Raw genomic sequence first — 16890 nt, 5'->3', positions numbered from 1 at the left:
TTAGAATCCAATGCTAGTCTAATCACGCGGAAAGAGACAAGCTCACTGCAGTACACCCAGCCCCATTTCACAGCCACTCACTGGAAGACCCACTGACATTAGATAAGCAACCAGAAATGGACACTCACTTTTGGTTTTGCTCTTGGCTTCAGTTGCTCTAACTTCTTAGCAGCAGCCTCAATGGATGCTGCAGCCCCCAGTAATTCTGTTTCTGCAATGACGGTTGGGTCTTCTGGATCCACCCACTCTGTTCCTAAAATCAGTCCAAAAGAGGGTCATTCTTGGTAGCTGCAGATCTCAGGGCACTGGCTTAATAAAGAACAATGTCTGGATTTGCATGGAGGGGGGCTCCATGAGCCTACTGCCTGCTGGCAATGTCCTAGAGGATCTTGTCTCTAGTTCTCATGGAGGTCATCTGGATGCAGGGGGCCTGCCTGACCCTGGGTTTCTAAATCAGTTATCTGTACATCTCTGCCACAGGAGTAGCCATTAATAACAGCTTCAAAAGTCAACATCTCATGGACAAGGCTAGCTTGAGCCTTATTCTGACTTCCAACTTCGAGCCCATGAATGCAAGTCAGCATCCTCAGGAGACTCTAGAATATGCTGACCAGAGATTGCCATTCTCTTCTCCTGAGAACACATAAGGAATAGCTCCTCACCTCAAGTCAAAGAAAGAAACATTTGTGAGAAAAACCTTTTCCCAATGAGCTAATTGCTTCCTTTTAACCATGACGGGGTGTGCAAACAAGGTACTCAGATAGCACCATTTCTAAACAGGAGGGCATTATCTGAATAAGAATAAATATTCCGATGAACGAAAATACACATAAAAATAAATGGTAGGATCCTTAAAGAGAGAAGTGAGTGGTTCTCAACTGATAAAGCCATTTAAGTGGAAGTACTTTAATACAAAGACTTGAGAGAAGACTTGCTTCAGGGAGAACATTAATTTTTAAATCAAATCTATATTTATTTGCTTGTAAAAAAAAAAAAAAAGTACCTTCCTATACTTCTTCTCACCGTATTTGCCTAGAAAGAGCTTGCATTGGCTGCGCTGTTGCTCTGCTTAGCCCACCATACGAGCACTGCTTCAGAGATGTGCTGGCACTGCAGACCCAGGACAAGAAAACGCGAGAGAACCCAACTTACCTTTCATGGCTTCTGCCGCCTGGATGAGCTCAGTCACCGCTCCGGCGACGCGCTTGGAGAAAGCAGACAACTGATGCTTGAGCTCTGGGGTTGGTTTCTGAAGAATCTATGGGTGGAGAACAAATCAAGCACATAAGGAGGTAGTAACCACGTGAAGCACACCCTTACTGGTGGGCGTGGAGTGGGACATCCTGGGTATAAGCTGTGTCTCTGTCCCAAAGTAACTTCAGCATCTTGGGGAGGAACACTTAAGTCTCCCTAGGCTTCAGCTTCCTCGTGTGAGAAATAAAAAGTTGGGCCCAGTCAGGGGTGTCTCTAAGGTCACTTCTGACACATTTCCCAAAGGCCATAAAGGAGACGAAGTCCTAAAGGAACGTAAAACAAACAGCATGCCTACGAAAATTCCCAAGTGTAAGGACATTCTGAGTGAGCGCAAAAGCCCCGAGCCAGCAAGTGCTTGTGCCAAAACAAACTGGGGCCACAGGGAATGCGTGACCCAGGTGGGGTCTTGGACAAAAATTCCCAAGTAAGCAACAACTAACTGATCTGGAGACCCAGAAAGAACAATCTGTTTCCAGGGTTTCCACTTCAAGTTCTCCTGGGAGAAGTACCACTCATGTGCCCTCTTTTGAACTAGTTCAAAGGTTTTTTGTTTTTTGCTTTTTTTAAAATCTTTTCCTAGTGGTAAAAAAGGTATTGAAAACCCCAACCTCCCACCCAACACAAAGGATATCCCCTGCTGATTTCTCAAATTCATTAAAGAATGGACCTAGGAGATGGGACGAGAGCTCCTCACCACCCTCTACCATTCTGGTTTGCACCATCCACTTTCTTCCTAATTTTCCAAATTCCTCTCCCGACACTCTTTTCTGCTCCTCTTCCCCATGGTTCACAGCATTAAAGTTCAGATTTAGAAATTTTAAGGCAGTTAGGAGGAAAGCACCAAGCTGCCTGACTAGGGACAATTCTGGAGCCTCTGAGCAGGGGATGAAGAACGGGCTTTGGAATTGGACAAACCTGTGTTCAAACCTGGCTTCACCTGTTATTGGTTTATGCTATTGGACAAATTACTGAACCCCTCAGCGTGTTTCTGCATCTGTAAAACTGGAATAATACCTATCCCTCAGGGCTGGTGGAAAGACTAAATGGAATAACACATGGGAAAAAGCTTGCACAATGCCAGGAACACAGTAGACACTCATTAAATGTTAACTCTCTTCTTGGTGTCCCATGGCCCTTCACCTGGCTGGCTAAGTCATTCCCTCTCAGGAGTCTGGAAAAGCTGGCTTTTGGGCCCCAGGCCTAACCCTGTCATACTATGACTACAACGGAAGCTTAGTAAAAAATCTGCGGCTGGGGCGTTAAAGGGTTACACTGTGACCAGCCCAGGCATACCTGGGCATGGAGGTCATTACATTACACATTCAAACTGATCAGTCCGTGATTTTAGAGCATCACGTCACATACATCTATCCCCATCCTCCCTCCTCTTGCATCTTCTAACTTTATTCTCTATTTGCAATTATTCTATGATTTCAGCGGGTGTGTTTTTCTTGTTCTCTCACCCTAGGAGGTACACATAGCAGTATGCAGATATTAAAAACTCAGCACAGACCTGTGGGTGAGTGAAAAAATGGATGAATACATGAATAACACACTGATGCTACTGGAGCATGTCTCAATGTGATGGCTCCCTAGGCCAGTTCCAGAAGAACATTAGGACCATGCAGAGGTGGCGGGTGAGTGGGGACTGTTTTTACTTCCTAACACAGTAAGTGGGCAGGGAGTTCAGTTAAGAAGGGGTTCTGAAGTCAAAACACCTGTGTAACCCTGCTCCTATTACTTATCCTCGCTCTAAGCCTCAGTTTCTTTATCTATTAAATGGGGATAACAACTGTCCTTTCCTCATAGAGTTGCGATGAGATTATGTAAATTAATGCCCACAAAGGGCTTCTGACAGAATTGGTCTCGTGTGCGGCCGGGGCATCTGGATTTTTTAAAGTTCCCCAGGTGATTTTCATGCAATCAGAACTGTGAGCCACCGCTCTAGGCTCACATGGTGGCATTTACTACTAAATTTTAAAATTCTTGCACTGTATTTGTCTGAAACAGTATCTGCTACAAGGCCACCAGGTGGATAATGGTTATGGCTTCAGGGTCTGGATTTCTAAGAGATCCACTGGAATCATTAAATGGTGTCTCTACAGTGGTTAATCCAACATGAATAAGCAGAGTTAAGGGTATGGTAGTGTCTTAGTTACCTGGTGCTGCTGTAACAGAAATACCACAAGTGGATGGCTTTAACAAACAAATTTATTCTTTCAGAGTCTAGGAAGCTATTAGTCTGAATTCAGGGCAGCAGCTCACGGGGGGAAAGGCTTTCTTTCTCTGTCAGTTCTGGGGAAAGGTCCTTGTCATCAATCTTCCCCTGGTCTAAGAGCTTCTCAGCGCAGGGACCCTGGGTCCAAAGGATGCGCTCCACTCCTGGTGCTTCTTTCTTGGTGGCATGAGGTCCCTATCTCTCTGCTGGCTTCTCTCTCCTTTGATCACTTGTAAGATAAAAGGTGATGCAGGCCACATACCAGGGAAACTCCCCTTACATGGATCAGGGCTATAACCTGAGTAAGGGTGTTGCATCCCAACCTAATCCTTTTTAACATAACCTAATCTTGCCTCATTAACCACAGGCAGAGATTAGGATTCACAACACATAGGAAAATTACATCAGATGACAAAATGAAGGACAACCACACAATACTGGGAATCATGGCCTTGCCAACTTGACACATATTTTTGGGGGACACAATTCAATCCATGACAGGTGGGGAGACTCATACTTAATGGCAAAAGACTGAATGCTTTCCTCCTAAGATCAAGAACTAGGTGAAGATGTCCACTCTCACACCTCTATTCCACATAGCACCAGAATTCCTAGCCAGTGCAATGGGGAAGAAAAAGGAATAAATGGCACACAGATTGGAAAGGGAGAAGTAAAACTGTCTTTATTTGCAGATGGTATAATCATCTATATAAAAAATTCTGAGGAATTGAACAAAAAAAGCTACTAGAATAAATGAGTTTAGCAAGGTCACAGTATTCAAGGTCAATATACAAATGTCAATTGTATTTCCACATAGCAAGGAAAAATTGGAAGTTCCAATTAAAAAAATACCATTTATAATATAAAAAAATATGAAATAGCTAGGATAAATTTGACAAGAGGTGTGCAAGCACTGTACACTGAAAACTACAAATATTTTTGAGAAAGATTAAAGAACATCTAAATAAATGGAGAGATGTACCATGTTCATGGATTCAAAGATTCAGTATTGTTAAGATGTTGATTCTCCCCAGATTGATCTACAGATTTAATACAAACTCAATCAAAATCTCAGCAGGATTTTTTTTTTTTTTAGAAATCGATAAGATGATCCTAGAATTTATTTATAAATACAAAAAACTTAAAATAGCCAAAACAATTCTGAAAAAGAAAGCTGGAAGTCTTAAACTACTTCATTTCAAAACTTATTATGAAGAAGTAATAATCAAAACAGTGTGGTACTGGCATCAAGATAAACATAAATCAATGGAGTAGAAAAAAGTCCAGAAACAGATCCATGTGTGTGGTCAAATGAATTTCACTAAAGGTGCCAATGGGAATCCACAGGATAAGTTTTCAACAAATGGTGTTGGAACAATTAGATAGCCATATGCAAGAAGATGAGCCTTTTCCTTCATTTTAGGATCATGATTCTTTCTCATACTACATGCATAAATTAACTCAGAATGGATCATAAACCTAAATGTAAGAACTAAAACTACAGAGAAGAAAATAGGAAAAAAATCTTAGTGACCTTGGGTTTGTCAAAGATTTCTGAAATAGTACACAAAAAGCACAAACTAGAAAAGAAAACAATTAATGAATCTGACTTCATCAAAATTAAAAGTTTTTGATCTTCAAAAGACAATGTTATTCATCCAATGGAATGTTCCTTGGCAATAAAAAGGAATGAATTACTGATACATGCTACAACATAGACGGACTTCAAAACTATTACGCTAAGTGAAAGAAGCCAGTAACAGAAGATCATAAATTATATGATTCCATTTATATGAAAAGTCCAGAATAGGCAAATCTATAGAGACAGAAAGTAGACCAGTGGTTACTGGGGGCTGAGGGTAAGGAGTGGGGGGAGGAACTGTTAATGGGCATGAAGTTTTTTTTTTTTTTGCAGTGATAAAAATGTTCTAAAATTATATGATGTTTATAGTTATACAACTTTGTAAATATACTAAAAACTACTGAATTGTACACTTTAAATGGGTGAATTTTGTGGTGTATAAATTATATCTCAATAAGATCATTTAAAAGAAGAAAATAAACACCGCATGCAAATGAAAGATTTGCAGGAAGCGGGGCTATAATTTTAAAAATAATTTGACAACTTTTGCAAATGGACATGTTCAGTTCAACTTAAATGCTTAATATCTGAGATACAGTTGTTTTACTTTCATATGTATCTAAGTTCTAGCTGCACACAATTTTTCCTTTGTTTTTTCAACTCTCTGCAGTGCTGTCATTTTCTTTCTTTTTTTAATAACGTACATTTGTCACCCTACTCCCCAAAACACTGTTATGAAAATAGGCAAGTCACAGTCTGAGAAAAATTATTTGCAGAACACACATCTGACAAAGAACTTTATCTGGAAACTAGAGAATAAGTTCTCAGTAATAAAAATGATAAACAACCCAATCAAAATGGGCAAAAGATCTGAGCAGACACTTCATCAAAGAAGATACAAGGAAAGCAAATAGACACATAAAAAAGATGATCAACAATGTAAATTAGAACTGTAATGGGATACTACTACATACCCACCAAGATGGCTAAAATTAAAAAGACTGGCCATACCAAGTGTTGGCAAGGATGTGGAGCAACTGGAACTCTGCTACACTCGTGGTGGAAATGTAAAAGAGTACAACCACTTTAGAAGACAATTGGGTAGTTTCCTAAAAAAGTTAAATATTTGACACTGACATGCCACTTCTAGGTATCTACCCAAGAGAAATAAACATATATATCTATATGGAGACTTGTACATAAATCTTAGCAGCCCTTTTGGTAATAATAAAAAACTGGCAAAAAACCAAATGTCCATCAACAGTTGAAAAGATAAGCAAATTATGATATATCCATACAATGGAATACTTCTCAGCAATAAAAGGGGACAAATTACTGATGCACAACAAGGATGGAATTTAAAATACTGAAGCTGAAAGAAGCCAGCAAAAAAGAGTACGTTATATGATTCCACTTATACAAAATTCTAGAAAATGCAAACTAATCTATAATAACAGAAAGCAGATCAGTAGTTGCCTGAAAATGTTTGGGGGATAATAGATATAGTCATGATTTTGACTGTGGTGATAGTTTCAGAGATGTACTCATACATCTGTACTCAAATTGCATACTTGAAGTATGTGCTGTTTATTGTGTATCAGTTATACCGCAATAAAGCTGAAAAACAGGGTTACGGATATGGCGAGGAGACTCACTAAAGGATCTGAGTGGCATGGTTAAAGCCTTCTAGCTTTACAAAAAGAGCCCTCGATGGAGAGAGAAAGCACTACCTCTCTGTGTGCTCCATGACCTGCTAAGAAAGGAAGAGCTGGATGGTAAAGTACCCTGGCTTGGGCAAGGCAGGAGGGAAGCAGTTCTATTTTTATTCTGCCATTAAGTCAACATGACTTCCAATAGCAGGCAACAGACAGAACAAAATTAAAGTTCTGCTGGGGGAAGCGAGGGTAATTTCAGCTGTGCTGAAGATCTCATAATGTAGCTTTGCATAAATACTGAACTGTGACTGCTGCAGAGGCAAAGTGACTGCTTCCTGCCCTGCATTCCAAATCTCCTATGATGAACTGGCAAACAGCAAACACGTAAGATCAATGCCACTTAAATGGGCACCTCTCAAGCTTTCTATAGCAGATTCCCAGCACAACAGGGAGCCGGCTCCAATTAGATTCCATTGTCGAGACCCGACTAGATTCTCCAAAGAAAAGGATTTGGAGTCTCCGGATTCTCTAAAGAAAAGGATTTGGAGTCTCCGGATGCCAAAAGTTTCCAGCTGGGCGGCTGGGTCTGTGAATGCTCTTAGCAGTTTAAGGAATGTTTTGTGTGTCTGTGCTGATGGATCTTTGATGAGGGTGGGGGGAGACAGGAAATGGCCCAGGGTGTTCAACTCAAAGGGGCCCAAGATCCAAAAGAGGTCAAGAATGCTAAAATCATGACAGCCACTTACCTCTGAAACGAGGAAAATAGGAATGGAATTGGGAAAGGAGACAAAACTAATTATTATTAACCTATTTCTTTAAAATATAGGGGTCCCAACCAGACAGGACAAATGTTAATTAACAACGTTAGTTATAGATGGTGGGCACATGGATGTTGATATTATTATCTGTATTTTTAAACCTTTTCCAAAGTAAAACTAATAAGATATACAAACCAAACAAAGAAGGCTGAGGATTCTGGGCTCTAAGGTATTTTAACTGAACAAGCACATTTCATGTGCTTGAATTGAAGGAAAGCAGCCCACTGAAACCCTTCACCTCCCCGTGGCACCGGAAAGTGACCTCAATTTATTTCTGTAAATAGCTGGACACTTTCTCTGAACCTCAATTTTGTAAAAAATGGACAATTCACTGGCCTTTTCCCAGATTTCAAGAATCTTACCAATTTTATTTGAGTTGTTAAAAACAAAGGATCGAGTTTTCAAGAGCACAGGCAGTCTCCGGGCTAACGAACGATGACGACTCGCACTCACCCTTTAATGTTGTGTGAGTTTGCCCTCACTCTGGAACAACTGAACCACCCGCTACGTGCAAACAATTCGGCATCACCATTGCCTTCACTCGCTGCAAGTGGAGGTATTAAATCACTGAAAAGGCTTGAAGCCTTTTCTTGCACTAAAGTGAGGCTAAGTAAGAACCCTACGCACCTGTTCCGACCTACGGCCCAAATTCAACTTAAAGACCGGAACGCATCTCGTTCCTAACTCGGGGACTGCCTGTACCAGGAAATCGCGAAGATCTCCTGGCATGGTCCTGATTTAGGTTGACTTTCTTTTCAGAATGGAGCTACGTGGTCATCTGATCACACATGGTCTTTTTGTAAAGACCAAAAAATGGGGAAGGGTCAGTAAAAATCGCTAGTTTATTCCTTTAATACACTACCCTCCAAAGTCTAATCTTAGTCTTCTTTTCTTCTACTTTAAAGATAATTTCAACAGAAACCTGACGTTTCTATAAATAAGCAACTTGCCTTTCACTTTCTGATTCTGTCTTGAGAAATTCCCTTAGAAAATGAACATTCATTTCAAGGTTGGGGGTCTCCCGAGCCTGGTGGCTCCTGGGCCCCTTCCGTGTGGAAGGAACATCTCGCTCACAGACTCGTTTTAGCCTGGGTCTCTCTGAAAGTCTGTGCTGGAAAGGAGTTAGGCCTGATCATGTGAAATCTGAACTGACTTTTAGCATCAGGCCCAAGTAAACGACAAATGCCCGCAATTTGTCACAGGTATTCTACAATTTTCAGTTAGTACCCATGTTTTCATATGTTTATGATAATCCCCTGGAAGCGTCTGTATTTTTGCTATAAAATATCCTTCGAAGAATGTGTTTTAGCTCTCTGAAGAGAACTACAACAAAATGAAGGAATAAACACCCAAAGCTGTTCTCATTCCTTCTACCTTGAAGTCAGAGCCATCAGCGCTCGTCACCAACAAGGTGCAAAATCATTCTTCTTGCAAAAGATCAGAAAAGATTCTGTATGTTTTATAAAAATAGTTCTAACGTCATTTAGCTTCTCTTCCTATTAACAATTTCCTTTTAGCACCAGTTACCTTCGTACCATAAACCTCCAAATAGCCACGGGGAAATAAGACGTTCATATTTCTACCATAATTACAGGCTACAGTTATGATAATTTAATTGTATAGAAAGATGAAAAGAAACACAGGTGGCAGGCTTTGAACGGACACATAAACCACTCAAATTTGTGACACATAAGGTTTAAGAGTCCTGCTTCTATAGTGAATCCGAGGAGGAGCCCAGATCAGCTAAAACGGGAGCAGGCCTGTGAGAAGCCCATTGGGCAGCCAAGTGCAGTCTGCTCTAGCCCGGGCCCTGGTAAAGAAGGTAGTGGTACTTACCCCTCCTTCCAACCTCTGGGCTCCACAGGCGCCTTGCAGATTAAACCCCCCAGATTACACGTGGTATTGGGTCTTCCTGTGGCAAGTGCCCTCATTCCTGTTCCTCAAAAAGTTGCTGATTGTCACTAGGGCTTAGGCCTGTCATAGTGACAAAGTGGCTGTTAAGCTGGGGTCTGTGGATGTGTGGACTGGGAATGGTTCCTGAACCAGTTGCTGTCAAGTCAATTCGACTCATGGTGACCCCATATGTATCAAAGTGGAGCTGTGCTCATAGAGTTTTAAATGGCTGACTTTTCAGAAGTAGATCACCAGGCCTTTCTTCTGAGGCACCTCTGGGTAGACTCAAACCTCCAACCTTTCCATTAGCAGCCAAGTGTGTTAACCATTTGTACTACCCAAGGGCTCCTGGGAATGGTTCCTAGAACTTCTCTAATGTTCACGGAGGCCCTGGGTCCCTCAACCTCCTCTCAGGGGAAGAGGCCAGCCATTTGCCCACCCCCTCGGATGTCATCTTATTTTGCTCACCAAAAGAAGGTAGGCGTCGAGAGGAGGGGTGAGGAGGGGAGAGGAAGGGCTTTGGCAGATGAAGCAACTGCTTCCCAGATAGTGGGAAAGGGTTTAAACTCTACATGAGGCCAGCGATTGGACCCTGTTAGGGCTCCACTTTCCTCCTCTCCTGCGAGAAACCGCTCAGGACACATGCAGACACCTGTCCTTCCTTCCTCCCCATCAGAAGCTGCCTTTTCACTGGAGAAACGGGACATCTTCACTCCGTTAAACATCTTAAAGGCTGCCTGCCCATTCTTCGCCCAGGTTTCTGGATTTGTGGGAGATAAAGCAGGTGTGGGACCCCTATGCAGCGACATTTCTGTTAAATGGCTCACCAGAGCAAAGCTGGAGGTACCAACCCGGTAGCCCCGTGTGCAGGGGCCTGGAACCACAGCTGTGGCTGGTCTTAGGACCCTCCTACTCCTGGCCCCTCACCACCCTCCTCCCACACCACCACTTGAATCAGGTAGTATGGTGCCATTTATGAAGCCTAGATAAGACAGTGGTGGTCATGTGGCTCTTTATGTGACAAAGTTAGGACCTGAACACAAGTCTTTTAACCTACGCCTAACAGTCTTCCACTACACTTTCCAATTTCCAGATATAACAAGGATCCATGTAGATAAGAACACAGTGTTCCCTTAAGGAAACAACTCCTTTTGGAAGCCTTGCTGGGTTCATTCTCTACTTTGCATTTCCTCCTAGGCAGGCTCATGGACTGAGCAGCTTTAATGGTATTCCAACACACATAGCTAGCTTGGCCCCGAGGATCTTGCCTGGGAAGGCTGACTGGCTAAGAAGCTCTTTTCTTGGCCCATGTGTGATAGACTGGTTTCGATTCACCAGGGTTCAGGCCTTGGAGCCCAGTGGTAGTAATCCCAGACTGACTACTCTCCCATAATAGCCTTCTGCATTGACCACAGTTACCTGGGTGAAGAATAAAGCAATGATCTCTTCAAATACCTAAAATGCTCAACACAAGGTAATTTTTTTTTTTAGAAAAAATATACACAGCAAAACCCACTCCCATTCCACAGTTTTTAGACAGAATGATCAGTGACATTGGTTAGATTCTTCATGTAGCGTCAACCTTCTCGTTATCTCTGTTCTCCTGTTTCACTCTCATTAACTTAAATTCCCTGCCTCCCAATCTTCTCAACTATGCTTTAAAATGGCTGTTGGCCATTTGGTCTTACATAGATAGTTTTCTTTTTTAAAAAGAACACAACACTCAAAGGTGACAATCTTTACTCTTTGGGCTAAACTGTTACTTAGTTTAAAGGTACTTTAGGGGATAGTTTCAACTCAAGCTGTGAAGAGCAACTCAGGGCCAGAGTCTCAGGGCTCCTCCGGATTTGTTTTAAGAAGAAGACAGTGAAGTGTTAGAATGAGCACAGAGCCAGGAATAACAAGAGTTGGGATTCAGCCTCAGGTCTGTCACCGAGGAGCTGGGGGACCACCACCCAGAGGCGGAATGTCTCTGGGTCTCGGATCATTCCCCTGCCCGGCCAGCCTCACGTGGTTGTGCAACGACAAAATGCGTGTGTGAGAGGGCCCAGCAGAGGAGAAAGCACGTGTGAGAGGGCCCAGCAGAGGAGAAAGCACGTGTGAGAGGGCCCAGCAGAGGAGAAAGCACGTGTGAGAGGGCCCAGCAGAGGCGAAAGCATGTGTGAGAAGGCTCAGCAGAGGAGAAAGCATGTGTGAGAGCGCCCAGCAGAGGCGAAAGCATGTGTGAGAAGGCTCAGCAGAGGAGAAAGCATGTGTGAGAGCGCCCAGCAGATAAGAAAGCACGTGTTTGAAGGCTCAGCAAGAGAAAGCACGTGACAGTGGCCAGCAAATGAAAGGCTGGAACATCCTCTTCTAGGTACATGCTTTGTGTATCTGCAGGTGGCCTTCTGGACTCTTCCTTTCAGTTTTGGGGAAAGCAAGGGCAGCGATGGCAGTTCTCCTCTGGGGGTGTCTCCGACTCCAGAAAATACTCATGACTTGCCCCAGACCTCCCACGTTCTAAATGCGGCTCCTGGGACTCCACAGAGACAGGTGCACCGCCATGTTTGTCTCTTGGTTCGGTCTTTAGGGCCTGGTGGGAGTGAAGTCACCCCAGGAGCTGGGAGCATGCACAAGCCATGGCTCAGCCGTGGGTATCTACTCAGCCATGACGCCACCCTCCCACCCCTCCAGGTGTCTTCGTTCCAGCCTTCTTAACCCAGCTCCATGCCGGGTACGCTAGGCTCGGGGAAGGTCACTGCAGGAAGGGGAGGGTCGTCTTCCATGTGATCTAAGCCACTCATTTAGAGACTGGAAGAAGTCCAGTGAGGCTATGAGGTCCCCTGTTGCACCGGTGATGTTTCTCCTTAATTTGTCATGGAGGCTGGGGTGGCTTTCAGGGGGACCTTCCCTGACCTCCCAGGATGAACGGGGTCCTTACAACAAGACCTCCTGACATTTCTGCAGGGGTGGCACTGACCACCCAACCTGTTTCATCCCTCACTTTGCCCACACTCTTCCTCCTCTAATGTGCCACCCTCATCTTGCCTCTTTGGTGCAATGGAGGAGTTAGGCTTTCCTGGATGCTAACTTAACTTCCTCAGAATACACTTTTATCTCTATGTGCTGGCCCAGTGCAATCTGGGAGGATTTTCCGCTCAACCCAGTCCTAGCCTCATAAGTGGTCCCAGGACAATGCCCTCAGAGGGGTTTTCCTGGGGAAAGGAATGTCTGCATCTAATCAGCCATGACAGTGCCCTTCCCGTACACGACCCTTCCCCAGCCCTGGCCCACACCCCTGCTCACCACCAAGACGTGCTCAAGGAGGTCCAAGTACCCGAGGGTGCACTCCGTCCCGAACCGCAAGGCTCTGGTGCGCACCTCCTCACTGACATCAGGGTGGAAGGACGCTTGCTGGGGAGAGAAAGGAACGTTGACATCTTAAAATAGGAGCAGCCAGCTGGCGAGGGGCACAAGGTGGCAAGCTGGGGTCCCTACTTGGCAGGGTTGTGCAGCCCTGCACCCAGAGAAAGGAGACTTGATTCTGGAACTGACCCTGCCTTGAATACAGTAAACTCTCTGAGGAACCCTCCCTGACCCTGCCTTGAATACAGTGACCTCTCTGAGGAACCCTCCCTGACCCTGCCTTGAATACAGTGATCTCTCTGAGGAACCCTCCCTGACCCTGCTTTAAATACAGTGACCTCTCTGAGGAACCCTCCCTGACCCTGCCTTGATAGCACTGACCTCTCTGAGGAACCCTCCCTGACCCTGCCTTGAATACAGTGACCTCTCTGAGGAACCCTCCCTGATCCTGCTTTAAATAAAGTGACCTCTCTGAGGAACTCTCCCTGACCCTGCCTTGACCCCAGTGACCTCTCTGAGGAACTCTCCCTGACCCTGCCTTGACCCCAGTGACCTCTCTAAGGAACCCTCCCTGACCCTGCCTTGACCCCAGTGACCTCTCTAAGGAACCCTCCCTGACCCTGCCTTGACCCCAGTGACCTCTCTAAGGAACCCTCCCTGACCCTGCCTTGACCCCAGTGACTTCTCTGATGAACTCTCCTGCTCCCTGGCTAGAAGAGCTGTCCCACCTCCACGTTCTCCTGCTACCTCCCACCTGTCTCCTCAGCAGGTTGTCTGATCACAGTCCATCTTGACTTTCTTAGTGCCCTGGGGTCAGATGACAAGATCAACTGAGTCTATCTGGTTTCTCCTTCCTTCTTTTTTTGAAATGTAAGAAAAGTTCCACGCATATTAAAATGTCCAGGAAAGAGAGTCCTGCAGGCCCCTCCCTGTCCACAGCCTAATTCTGCCTAGGTTCTCAGCCCTCGGCCTGACCAGGCTACAGTTTCGGTGAGGACTCTCATGAGCAGGGCCCACTGGCTCCTGGGAAACCTCAGAGAGTGAGCTCCCCAGTCCCCTCAGAGGCACCACAAATAACTGAGACCAATTATACATGTCGAGATAAGCAAACCAGGACATACGGTAAACACAGCCTCCTGCACTTTTTTCTTACGCTTGTGACCTGCCAACTTGAGTCATTCATAATCTATCGTTTCAGACAGCATACCCATTCACAGGGCTGCCAGAGAAAACACAGAAGGCCCAGTTAAACTGAATTGCAGATAAACAATGAATAATTTTTTAGAATAAGTCTGGAATGCCCTGTTCTTTTACTTGCTACGTCTGGCAGCCCTACCCATTCAGCCTTCCATCTTTTTACAGCCTTATTCTGAAAAGAACTTGGACATGGGGGAGGGGGAACTTCCAAGAATACATAAAATAGAAAACTGAAATAAATCACAAACCAGGACAAATACAAAATACACATTAGGATCAAAGGTCAAGGCTGAAGGGAAGTATTGACTGGTTCCCATGTTTCTTGCACTCAAGCACCTCCCCCTATGAGTGGGAACACCTGTGGGTGCTCCCCTCCCCTCCGCCGACATCCCCACCAAAGGAACAGAGCTAATTCCAGTGGCCAGTGTCTGTCACTGATGAGCCTGGCTTTGCTCTCTGAGGACTAACATGCCTCAGAAGCAGGAAGCAGGAGGCCAGGGCCATGCTCTGAACCACTTTCTCCTTTCAGTCATCCTTGTATCCCTGGGTGTCTGCCAGCACAGGGAAGCATGTCTGGTTTGACGAGACGCTACTGTGGAAAGACAGGCTGCCACACGACTCAGCATCACCTCCGTTAGGTTATGTGCAAGGCGCTTATTTTAGGGTCGTGAGAGGTGACAGTGAGGCACTCCTGTCCACTACTGGTGGCTCTTTAACTTGGTAGAACCCTTTGGAAGAGCAATCTGACAATAATTAAAATGTCACACCACTTGTCTCATGAATGAAACTTCTGAAACTCTCTCCCAAGGAAATAATCCAAAGTATAGAAAAATAGAAAACCCTAGTGGCATAGTGGTTAAGAGCTCACTGCTAACCAAAAGGTTGGCAGTTCGAATCCACAAGGCGCTCCTTGGAGGTGTTACGGGGCAGTTCTACTCTGTCCTATAGGGTCGCTATGAGTCGGAATGGACTCGACAGCAATGGGGAACGGGGGGGATAGAAAAAACAGATATGCCCGAAGATGTCCACTGCATTATAGCTTATGACAAAAAACAATTATAGACCACCAAAATATCTGCTAATAAGGGAAAGATTATATTCGTTACCAGAACATTTGGTAGTTATTATAAAGTCAGTTATAATGACTCACAGCAACACAGAAAAAACCATATGTTAATTGATATAAAAACCCATTGCCATCAAGTCAATTCCAACTCATAGTGACCCTGTAGGACAGAGAACTGCCCCATAGGGTTTCCAAGGAGTGGCTGGTGGATTCGAACTGCTGAGCTTTTGGTTAGTAGCCAAGCTCTTACTCACTGCACCACCAGGGCTCCCGTTAATTGAAATAGTAGATGTAAAACTGTATCTAACATGAACGTACGCACGTGAAAGAAAGACCAGAGACAAATGTACATTAAATAAAAACCCACCGCTGTTGAGTTGATTCCGACTCATAGCGACCCTATAGGACAGGGCAGAACTGCCCCATAGGGTTTCCGAGGAGCAGCTGGTGGATTCAAACTGCCAATCTTTTGGTTAGCAGCCAAGCTCTTAACCATTACGCCACAAAAACTTCGAGTGTGGGTAAACCTTTGTGTTGGCCCGAGGAATTAGGTGATCCTCCCATACGGATAAAATAAGTCTCTTTACAGAAGCAGGCTGCCACACCTTTCTCCTGTAGAGCGGGTGGTGGGTTTGAACAGTCGACCTTTCAGTTAGCAGCCAAGTGCTTCACCACTACGTCGCCAGGACTTCTTATGTAACTTACTGCACCTCAGTTTTTGCCCTAGCTACCCTGCCACTCAAGGAGCCCTGGTGGCACAATGGTAAAGCACTCGGCTGCTAACTGCAAGGCTGGCAGTTCAAACCCACTCAGAGGCTCTGCAGGAGAGAGACCTGGTCATCTGCTCCCGTAAAGATTACAGGCAAGAAAACCCTGTGGGGCAGTTCTACTCTGTCATATAGGGCCATTAGGAGTCGAAATTGACTTGATGGCACCTAACAACACCACCACCTTATCGCTCAGCCCCAAAGGCAGCCCCGAAGCTCAAACATGGCAAATAGACCTTTCTCTTGACATAAAACGTTCCCTTCTTGATCTACCACTCAGAACCTCTGGTTCCCTGTGTACACCTTTCTGTATGCACACTCCTCCTGGCAAGCTGCCTCACGTCCTTTCTGCAAAGGGGTGGGGGACATAGGAGACCAAAGGAAATGTAAATGTTGCTAACTTTATTAATAGGTCCTATCCTAACAGGAGTCTCAGGCTCAGCAGTGACCCCTGTCATCTTGGCCTGTGAAGCTGACATACAGCACTCTGGCTGCTGTTCTGTCCTGCAGAGTCAGGATGGTCTGATCCAGGGATAGCGTAATGGAGAGGGACTGAGCCTGGACAAACAACATCCAGCCCTTCTCTACTTAACTGCCTCCCCTGAAAACAGGAGAGCCTGCGTTGGAGAGACTCAAAAATCCGAGCTCCTTCCATTTCTACGTTTATCACGGCCTTTCTTTCCGTTTCGTTTCCCCTTTTCATTTCACGTCTGTAACACGGGGACATAAGTGACTGCCACTCATCAACCACAGCCATCTTGAGCATCATGGCTGGGAGGCCACAGGCAGCAGAGAAAGACTGGATGTGAAATCAGAAGGTCAGTTCTGGTTCTGACGGCAAATAGCTGTGTGATCTTGCTCACGCCACTTCACCTTTCTCGGCCTCTGTTTCATTACCTGTCAAGTTGGGCTGATTATCGTGCCTTCCCATCCAGGATCAAATGATCTAATATGTACAACAGCACCTGCAAAACCATGAGGTGCCTTGCATGTACAACATGGTGGCATTCGGGCCATATTTTGCCAGGTAGGTACCAGTCTCTGATTGGACTGCAATCCGTTTGGATGGATTCCATTCAGCATGTCAAAATGGCA

The 16890-nt window shown here is 44.9% G+C and overlaps 1 protein-coding gene across 1 annotated transcript in view; it reads right to left on the bottom strand.

Annotated features, from left to right (window-relative positions):
• The window catches only part of TLN2 (talin 2), a 479103-nt gene that overhangs the window by 17384 nt on the left and 444829 nt on the right, over positions 1-16890 (bottom strand). Inside the window, exons 44-46 of the mRNA XM_023729855.1 lie at positions 12706-12813; positions 1153-1258; positions 129-253 (exon numbers count right to left, since the gene is read on the bottom strand). Of these exons, the coding sequence (XP_023585623.1) occupies positions 129-253; positions 1153-1258; positions 12706-12813 (339 nt within the window). The remainder of the gene's footprint in view (positions 1-128; positions 254-1152; positions 1259-12705; positions 12814-16890) is intronic.

This window comes from Trichechus manatus, unplaced genomic scaffold (genome assembly GCF_000243295.1).
Source record: "Trichechus manatus latirostris isolate Lorelei unplaced genomic scaffold, TriManLat1.0 scaffold00030, whole genome shotgun sequence".
Taxonomy (NCBI): domain Eukaryota; kingdom Metazoa; phylum Chordata; class Mammalia; order Sirenia; family Trichechidae; genus Trichechus; species Trichechus manatus.
Note: the sequence above shows the minus strand (reverse complement) of the source record. Positions and strands in the feature narration are given on the sequence as shown.